The sequence below is a fragment of the Octopus bimaculoides genome, chromosome 3 (assembly GCF_001194135.2).
Source record: "Octopus bimaculoides isolate UCB-OBI-ISO-001 chromosome 3, ASM119413v2, whole genome shotgun sequence".
Classification (NCBI taxonomy): domain Eukaryota; kingdom Metazoa; phylum Mollusca; class Cephalopoda; order Octopoda; family Octopodidae; genus Octopus; species Octopus bimaculoides.
This window is the reverse complement of record NC_068983.1, coordinates 73,874,467-73,885,283: the sequence shown is the minus strand read 5'-3', so window position 1 is coordinate 73,885,283 and position 10,817 is coordinate 73,874,467. Positions and strand designations below refer to the sequence as shown.

The following is a 10,817-nucleotide window of genomic DNA, read 5'->3' as shown; positions in this document are numbered from 1 at the left end:
CCTGTGTTTGGCCCCCAACATCGCTTGACAACCAATGCAGGTGTGTTTACGTCCCCGTAACTTAGCGGTTCGGCAAAAGAGACCAATAGAATAAGTACTAGGCTTACAAAGAATAAGTCCTGGGGTCGATTTGATTCGACTAAAGGCGGTGCTCCAGCATGGCCGCAGTCAAATGACTGAAACAAGTAAAAGAGTAAAATTTGTAACTCATTGGCAAAAATGTGTTGATTGTAATGGTACTTACTTTGATGAATAAAAATTCCACATTGTTGAAATATATTGTGATGAATTTCATGTTTCAAAACGTTGCTTACTTTTTACTCAGCCTGGTATATATATACCACACAGTTTCTTTTTACTAATTCCCGTTTATAAAGAATTAATCAAGCTAAGATTACATTAGCCCAAGGTGTCATAGTGTGATTTGATCAAACCCAGAACTATATAGTTATGAAGTGAATTTCTTAATCACACAGCCTGCCCCAATAGGGACATAAAAGACAAATCAATAGAGGAAGCATACTTACTGGGAAGTATTTCAACACAACTGTGTTTAGTAACGTTGAGATAGCATAGTATGATCCAGTGTTCATTCCTGCATAGAAGAGGTAACCAAAACAACAACATCTCAATAATAATAATAAAATGTGACAACATATAACAAGGAAAGTGGTGGGTGGGTCATAGTACAATATATATATCGAAACAGGTTAAAAATTTAGTAAAACAAATCTAACAAATAAGGGCAATCCACTCAAGTGAAAAGCTACTGTGACATCCACTGTGACATCCACTCAAGTGAAAAGCTACTGTGACATAGATAGAGTCAGGACATCTTCTGACTCTTAATTCCATTCATTTTGGCCACCTTCCAGAAACTGGGAGCATCTTTGGTCTAAAACAAATCCTTAACCCTCTAGCATTCAGATTTCTCTGTAAATTGAAATGCTTGTTTATTTACATTGATTTGAATTAGTCATGCATTATCTTATAACTTTGAGATTTCAATGACATGATTGTTTATTTTCAGAATAATATTGTAGGAGAAGTGTAAGGGGCTGGATCTGGTCAGTTTGAAGATACAACAGGACTGAATATTTCGGCCAGATATGACCGGTTTAAGTGCTAAAGGGTTAAGAGTCTGACACTAACTGGGCAGTGACCCTTACCTGTTAGTAAACCACTGAAGTGGTCTTCAACAACCACTAAAACTTTAAGTGTGCCAGGTACTCATCAATCGTCAATCTCTATTTCAATCAACATAAAATTGTTTTCTTCATTTGTAGATTTATCATCAATTTAGTCAGGTTTTAGTGATTAATAATAATTCTCATAAAGTTCAAGCTCACCAAGCTGAGTGTCTGTGACTTGTCTTTAATTTGAACTCTTTATATATTTTTTCATTTTTTATCCCCCTTCTTTCTTTCTTGCTCTCCCCTACATTTCCCCACCCTTCTTTAAGCTCCACCTCTTCTCTGTCACCACAAGATGATGTGATGGAACTGCTGCTTTTAGCTTCTATATACTGGCTCTTTACAGGGAGAAGAGATAACTCTTTGACTTCTTTTGTTCTACTTTATTGCTCACCCACCAGTGTCAATGGCAGTAAGAATGACGTAATTTGTTTGCTCTACTTCTGTCTTGGCTTTCTTGAAACTGCTACCAGTGGTTCTATAAGAACTGCATTAGCAGCAGCAGCCATGATCTTCACCACTGAGGTCAGCTGTTATCACTGTCATTGCTGCTGTCTACCACTGTCTTTTCTCTTCTTTATTTTTTCCCCTACTTCATGTGAATAAGGCTCTCAAGATGCCTTCACATATGTAACAACAGTCTTCTGCTCTACACTACCAATCCCAGTCTGACAGGCTTTCTCACTGCTCCCTCAGTATAGCTTTGAGATCATCAGGGGTCATCAGGACCTGAAGGTGTATGCAAATCCCCATTTGACAACATGTTGTGGGTCATCCCTATGCTGACCACATACTTGAACTGTTACACAAAGGATACAGCAATCCAGAAGTCCATGTCCATATCAATATCATTGACCAAGTTCCTGATATTTCATAGGTCAATGTTATGTGGCACCAACTAGTTCAATACATGTCTGTGGATGAGCATGTGGCGCACCAGCTCTGCTTTGCCTTCTCACCTGATCCTGTGTTTTAACAATCAGGTACATGCTTCCATATCCATTTCCCCAATTGAGGAAGCAGACATCCTGCCACGTATTGACCACGACTTTCTTCTGTTCCTTCTTGAAGGTCATATGGAAACTCACTCCATTATTGACATCATAAAAGTACTTTCTTCTCCTTTTTAAAATGACTTCCTCAGGTAAGAAGGTAGTAGTAGTAGTAGTAGTAGTAGTAGTAGTAGTAGTAGTAGTAGTAGTAGTAGTAGTAGTAGTAGTAATTATGGCTTTAAATTTTGGCACAAGAATTTTGGGGGTAGGAGGTAAATCAATTACAATGACTCCCAATACTCAACTGGTATTTATTTTATTGACCCTTGAAGCATGAAAGGTAAAGTTTGACCATGGCAGGATTTGGACACAGAATGTGAAGTGCCAGAAGAAATGCATCTAAGCATTATGTTCAATGCAGTAATGATTTTTTTCCAGCTCACCACTTTAACCCTTGAACATTCAGATTACTCTGTCAAATGTAATGCTTATTTATTCACATTATTCTGAATTAACCGTGCATCATTTTGTAGCTTCAAGATTTCAAAGATGTCATTGTCTATTTTAGAAGGGCATCATAGAGTAAGTGTATGAAGCCAGATCTAACTGATTTGAATATAAAACAGGTAGAATATTTGGAATGGATATGGCCTTTTTTAAATGTTAAAGGGTTAATAAAGGGTTAGAAATATTGAGTGAGGGGGATCACCCAATAACACTGGCACCTGTATTTGACAGGTACTTTATAGTTTCCTTGCGAAAAGGGATAAAGGACAGAGTTGACCTCAACAGGATTTGGACATAGTACATAAAGAACTGGAAAAAATGCAGAATGGCATTTCTTTTTTCATTGCTCTAACAATTCTATCAGCTTACCAATAATGGTTTCTCACCAATAGAGAAATTACAAGAGAAAGCAATTTATAACGACAATACAATTGAAACGGGCAATTATATCAAGAATGATAGTAATGACAAATGAAACAAAGAAAACTACATTGCAAAATAGAATACAGGCCCCAAAAGATGAACAGCCAATTAGGGTCAACTAAACAAGCTCAACAAATTCCAGATTATAGTGACTGACGTTTATGAGATATTCTAATTGGCTGGAGGTGGATGCTTCTCTTTTGACCTTTGGGAAATATATGCAATTACCTTTTATCTTTTACTTGTTTTAGTCACTGGACTTCAGCCATGCTGGGTCACTGCCCTAAAGGGTTTTAGTTGAACAAACTGACATCTGTACTTCTTGTTTTTTTCAGCTTGGTACTTATTGTATCAAACTCTTTTGCTGAACCACTAAGTTACAGGGACATAAACAAACCAACATTGGTTATCAAACAGTGGTGAGAGACAAACAAAAATACAAACTCAAATATAGATATGTATATATATATATATATATATATATATATATATATATATATATATATATATATACACACATATATGACAGGTTCTTTCAGTTTTTGTCCACCAAATCCACTCAGAAGGCTTTAGTCTGCCTGAGGCTACAGAGAAAAGCACTCACTCTAGATGTCATACAGTGAGACTGATTCCAGAATCATGTGGCTAAGAAGCCAGTTTCTTACCATACAGCCATGCCTGTGCCTATAAACCATGTCTGCATCTATAAACTATGTCTGCATCTATCACCTATTTGATAAATAATTATTTCCTACACACACATAAATGTATAGGTGAATGGAAGGATAAAGCTGATCCACTCAATCAATAATAATTGATTGTGAGAAATAATTCATATAGATTAACTGCAAACAACTTTCAGATACAAGTGCTACCAATTGAAAGTTCTGCATATCAGACACTAACAGGGTTGATAAAAAGGCCTCAAAACAGTGCGCATTCAGGAGATAACGTGCAGTTTTGGGGCCTTCCTTTCAACAGAATTATTGCACACTACCCACCCCTCTCATTGAGATGAGACTCCACTTGCTCGATCAACTGTCTACTAGGCATCACTCAATATTCTTCTAACCATTGCTCATCATCTCTTTTTAACCAAATCCAGTGGCTTACTTTCTCCACTGTGGCTAGGATATTGCTCGCTTGGATTTCTGGTTTGAAAATAGCAACTTTCTGGTATTTGCACTATTAAGTACTAAATTTAGTTCTATGGAACTTAGACAAGAAAGAAAAAGATTGACTTAAGCTGTAAATGGTGACCTCCAGTTGCAGCAAAGCTCCTTCCTCTGGATTAAACTCATAAAAACTTGATGCCAATTTTGAGTATGGAATCACAGAATATCTATAAGATCTAGAATTAAGATCAGTTTACAATCCTCACCCATTAAGTCTCCAAGTTGGTTCAAACCATTTATAGAACTACTTCAAAGTGATATGACTGACCTGAGTTCTTACACCTGTCTTTACCAGTGTTCTACAATTTTTTCAGGATCATGCAGAATTGACAAAGTGCTCTGCTTGTCTATGTCAGACTCATGTAAGAATGCCATAATATTCATTATTTCATTTTAACATCTACTTTTCTATTCTTGCATTGATCAGACAGAGTTTATTGAAACAGGTTTTCTCTGGTTGGATGCCCTTCCTGTTGCCAACCCTCACCTGTTTCCAAGGAGAGATAGATATACTTCCCTTGGCCAGAATTGTTCTTGCAGTAAATCAGAAATGAATGGTACTGCTTGTACAACAGTGATGCCCATTCACAACTTTCAGACAATGTCAAGACAAGGACACTCACACACACATGCACACACACACACACACACACACACATATATGACAGGCTTCTTTCAGTTTCCATCAGCCAAATCTACTCACAATGCTTTGGTCAGCCCAAGGCTATAATAGAAGATGCTTGCCCAAGGTAGCAAGCAGAGAGAATGAAGCCATAACCATGTAGTTGGGCAAACTTCTTATCCTGTATTTTATCATACTAACCTTTCTATATCAGAATAATATGGGACATTTTGCGATGTATCACTATTCTATGTTTAACTCATGTAGAAATTGGTAATCAGCTGATAAATGATATTCTGTACCATCATGAACTGGAATGGAAAACATGTTGGTCTGAGAGTGCTTGTACAGAGCATAGGCATAACCTCTTCCACCTGGCCAAGCCAAACCAAGAAAAAATATATGTATAAAGAAGAAACTTGACAGTGCTCTACATTCTGTGAGTTTAGGTCAAATGTTGTATACAAATTATATTTTTCTTCATGTCTAAATCACTGTGGGTTTACTTACCATATGTTACCATCAGCAATGTATAACTCCAATTCTTTAAAAGCCGAAAGAGAGTGACCAAATAGTTGTTGGTACCCAAGCCTGCTTGAAGAGCTAACATCTGAGCTCGACTTGGTGGTTCTGGGGGTTGTTTTTGGAAGCCTGGAATATAAATGAGTTGAAAGGAATTAAGAAAAAAGAAATAATTTAGAATACTTATTTCAAATCAATGAACTAATGAACAATGATATTTATAAAGCAGTTTTCTTATTTTTATTATTATTAGAAATATGAGGGTAGCAGATTGGAAGAATCATTAAAATATCAGACAAAATAACTTACAATATTTGCTCTGAATAAGGTAGTGAGCTGGCAGAGTTATTAGCACACTGGGCAAAATGCTTAGTGGCATTTTGTTTGTCTTTATATTCTGAGTTCAAATTCTGCCGAAGTCAACTTTGCTTTTATCATTTCAGGGTCAATAAAATAAGTACCATTTGAGTCCTGGGATTCATGTAATCAACTTAACCCCTTCCCTGAAATTGCTGGCCTTGTGCCAAAATTTGAAACCAATATTTCCTCTGGATCTTTATATACTGAGTTCAAATCTTACTAAGTTCAAATTTGCTTTTCATCCCTCTGAGGTTAGTAAATTAAAGTACCAATCAACAACAAGTTTTGATTTAATCAACAAACTCCCTCCCCCAAATTTCTGATTTTGTGCCTCTATTAGAAACAATTAGTAGTAGTTATATGACTGAAAACTGAGTTAAGGGATTTACTTGTACCATGTTTCTCATATAATGTTTGTTTATTCATCTTTAAACCTTTTTAACTGAAATTACACTTCATGGGAAAACTTCTGGCCCAGTGGTAAGGATACTAGGCTCATAACCAAAGTCAATGGAATTGATTCTTAAACTGGCAGCATGTTGTATTTTGAGTGGACTACAATGTATGCCCTATATGCTTTAATGCACTAAAAACTTTTATCTTGAAAATGCACTGTTCAAATTAAGGTGCATCTAATATGCCTGTGCATTTTTATACCATCAAATACAGTATATCATTTTTTTTGTTAAATTTATACAAGGAGAACAAACTGCAAACATTGTATGCAGCTCTTCACCCTGAGTCCTGATAGATGATCCACAACTGCAAGAAACAACAAAGATCAAAGTTGAAATAACAATAACCTTCTTGGCTGAAGTAATTATATCTTGTTTGATAGTATCACAATCCTCACTCAATCTTTTGAGTTTTCTGGTAATGATTTATCAGTTCAAATCTTTTGATCTCATGCTTCAGGATCCAATGTGCCATGTTTTAATTGTCTTTGATCTTCAAACCAAATGTCCCATAGGATCTAGTTTTCTTCATTTGCAAAATATGCATTTTTTTTGAACGACAGTAAAAAATCTGAAAATCGGCTCTAATAATGTCGCCTTCCAGTCTCATTGCTTTGAAGGTTATGATGTTGTGGAGAAAAAAATTGGAGAAAAAAGTTACAAAGGTTTAAAAATAAAAAAAAAACTGTATATTTTTAGCCAATAGCGTGACAGAAATTTTCTGCATTTAGCGGAGCAGTATCAACTTTAAGGTTGTACCCTGTGAAATTTAGAGTTTAGTATCTGACCTGTTCATTGTAGGTTTCTAAATAAACAGAAGTACCTAATAAAACCAACATGTATCATCTTACTGTTTCTTTCGTCTCTTCATTGATGGTATGGTTTTATTTTATTTTTTTAATTTGTTATATTAATATATTTGGCTGCATGTGTTTACTTTATGCGTATTTCAATATTATGTATGCCTGTCATGTATTTGTGTACATTATTGATATATAAGTATATGTGGATGTATGTATTCATATATAAGTTTATGTGTATATTTATGCATTCATGTGTGGGGCGTCTGTCTCCAAAACTCCAAAGTTGGATTTGTAAACTATGATAAGAATAACACTGGTCAAGAAAGAATTTGTCCCAAGGAAAAGAATACCTGTATCTCATATGTTTTTGTATGCAGAATTCAAAAATAATGTCAAATTATCTGTATCACCCACAGTTTCTCTGTTCCACGATATCCCCTTCAGTTCTTGTTGCGTGGGCTAAATTTCAGTTAAGCTGTTGAAATATGAAGCTAACGATTTAAGAAATACTCCTAATTTAAATTTTTATGAACAAAATTAACCTAGTGAAATCATAAATCCAGCTATCTGAGTCAATGAGTCCCAAAAATATATGAAATAGAAAACATATAAAAATACTAACAAAGAAAAAAGCACAGAAAAATACTAACAAAGAAAAAAAGCACAGATAAATACTAACACACAGAAGCACAGAAAAATATGTAATATACTAACACACACAGAAAAATTAAAACAAAACACGCGTGTGAAAAGAATCTCGTGGTTTGAAGAATTTAGTGTAAAAAAATCAACATAGATAACAGCAGTACAGACAACAGTGAACCACAACCACAGCATGTGGTTGTCATGGTAACAAGATGCTAATGCCACTCTGTTAATTGACTAAAATTACCCAAATTTTCCAACTTTAATGCCAAATAACACCAAATTCTTTAATTTATGAGATAAAGTAATTGGTTGACCATAATCAAAATTCAGAGTTGCATCGATACACCAAAATTGAAAGCAATCTGAACAAAATTAAGTGGGGCTCATTTTGCGAATGAGAACGACTAGATCCATCCCATATGATAACATCTGAAGTTACTACCTCAAATCACAGACAGTCAACTCACTTGAATAGTCACACATAAGTGATACGTTCTCTTCTAATTCATAGATTCTTGAAAACTTTATGAATCTCCTTATGCCTGACCTGGCTCTTACACACACACACACACACACACACACACTTCCACTACCAACCTACTCAACATTTTCAATGGAGCATGACTCCACTCAAGGACTTTACATATGTTGTTTTCATTTCATGTTTTTTTTGTTAATGTTTCCTATTCCCCTTCATAACTGAAAGATTCTAAACATATGGCACCCCACTGTCTGTGACATTTCAAGCAACTGGCAGGTGATTGTAGTATGTTGGTAAGTGAGGCTTTGTTGATTTTTTTTTCCTTTATGCAACACAACAAAACTAGATGGAGGAACACCTGTATGGGCTGTACTTGAACTTTAAAAATAATCAATAACCTCTTAGAAATTAAGTATTTCCTGGGTTTCAAGAGAAGGGCTAGTCTTTCAGATGTAGCTTTTGTGATATCTTATGAATGTGAAATGCCAGGAAAGATCAGAGATTGTGAAACTTAATATTTGTAGAGGCTGTGAGAAATTTAATTCTCCAAAATTAGAGAGAATGCATGTTGAACACCAATGAAGTGAGTCGGACAAACACTGAAGAACAACACAAGACAAGATATTAGTTTTCACAACCAATAACACAAAAAACAAAAATAATAAAAACTGCATAGAATATCTCACAAGAACAATATGATTTACACAATGTGAAAAAAGTTGTAAAACAAGCCTTTAAATCTTGTTGTATCTCAGGAGGGTCATTGTGCTAAAAAATAAACACATGTTCTGGTTTTATTTCACTTCTTTTATTATTATTATTATTATTATTATTATTATTATTGAGTGAGAGAGCAGTGCATGCCATCAAAGTGACACTGGGGTAAAATATATGAAGCCCATTATACCCATCATGACTACCCGTCTGATAAGAGTACACCAGGCACATGCATCACAACCATATGTGTGCGACATGGTGATCTCATATCAAGATAAACAGTGCATGACCTCGTAGGTGGGGTCCAGTTAGAACTTTCTTCAGGTTGAGTAGCCCATCCTGCTCAAAAGGTCCCTGAATAAGGTTTGTTTAAGGATGTTGAGCAAAACACCCATGTTTCCAAAGGTGAATTATTCAAACCCCAAAGAATTCCTCTCAAAACATGGCTATGATGCTCCCCCACTACTTCTGCTCATGATCAGAGATTCACATATCATCAGCCACCAAGGGACATGCTCAACTGGTTAAGGTCAAACAACTGACAAGCAAATCTGTGGTATGAAGCAGAATATTTGCTGTAGCCCATCTTTTATACGAAGACAAAACAATGTACATGATAACACTTCCAATCAATTAAGATCAGAAGGTACGAAAGCCACTGCCTGGTACTGCATCCGGGCATTTATTATTATTATCATTATTATTATTATTATTATTATTATTAGTGAATTAACCAATTAACTCATGTTTGATTAATCGTTTGGTCAACTAATCAATTATCTACATTTCTTAGTCCTTTCATTGCCATTCATTGCCTTATTAAGGATATGCTCTCTCTCTACTCCAGATCTGCCAGTGTCCTAATTTACAGGTTCTATATTTATATTTTTATACATTCTTACACACATCCATATGAATATAAATACAGAACCTGTAAACTGAGACAGACAAACATGGAGTAGAGAAGGAATGCCCTTAATGGTGTTGCAAATAGCAAAAGGACTCTGACAAACCTAGATGGCTGACTGACTGACTGACTGACTGACTGACTGACAAAACGATGAATCAAGCAATCAGTGAGTTAATTGGTCAAATGATTAACCAATTGACAAATAGAAATAACAAAGTGAAATAGAACCAGTGTGTGTGTGCTTATTATTGGCATAATGATCTTCTCAAGACACAACATCTCTTTCAACATACAGTTTTACATCAAGAGTCTTGCAAACCAAATACAGAAACAAATTAAGCTTTTACATTGTACTTACCAACTAAACACAAAAGAAAGAGAGCAGTTGTAACTCCTGCAGTTCCATAGAACATATGTGACAGGTCTTGCCCTATTTCTTCTACAACACCACTTTCTGTTATTATCACAGGCGGTACAAGAAATCCTATAGCAACACCTACCTAGAAGAGACCAAAAATAAAAGAAATCATCAAAAGTTCTATAAGAGATGAACAAACAGACAAAAAAACACAATATATATATATACATGATTCCATTTTGCTTGTCATAAGGAGGGAGCCTGCCTCACTTGTCAGTTGTTAGAAAAGTGCTCTCACAGTCTACAGTCTACAGTCTACTCTGAACAAGAGGCCCTTTGTCACCAGCAGAGGTAGGAGCTCTCTGAACTTTGTCCAGGCTATTATTATTCTAACAGCTACACTCTCAGAGCATTCACCCCCACTACTGACTTGGTCACCTAGGTAATGGAAGCTATCAAGCACTTCTAGTTCTTCTCCCTGGAATGTGACAGAAGCTGTTTTCTGCACATTTTCAGTGTTTATTGCTCCTGAGCATTTGCAACATACAAAAACTGTCTTCCCAGTTAGCCTTCCTTTTATATTGCTGCACCCCTTATGTGTCCATAGCTTACACTAGGTACATCTTATGGAGTTTCTACCTACGCCTTTTG

The 10,817-nt window shown here is 35.7% G+C and overlaps 1 protein-coding gene across 2 annotated transcripts in view; it reads right to left on the bottom strand.

Annotated features, from left to right (window-relative positions):
* Positions 1-10,817, bottom strand: part of LOC106880276 (feline leukemia virus subgroup C receptor-related protein 2) — a 300,669-nt gene that overhangs the window by 60,159 nt on the left and 229,693 nt on the right. For both annotated transcript variants that reach the window (XM_052966223.1, XM_014930149.2), the window contains exons 3-5: positions 10,167-10,308; positions 5,423-5,563; positions 528-595 (exon numbers count right to left, since the gene is read on the bottom strand). In XM_052966223.1, the coding sequence (XP_052822183.1) occupies positions 528-595; positions 5,423-5,563; positions 10,167-10,308 (351 nt within the window). The remainder of the gene's footprint in view (positions 1-527; positions 596-5,422; positions 5,564-10,166; positions 10,309-10,817) is intronic.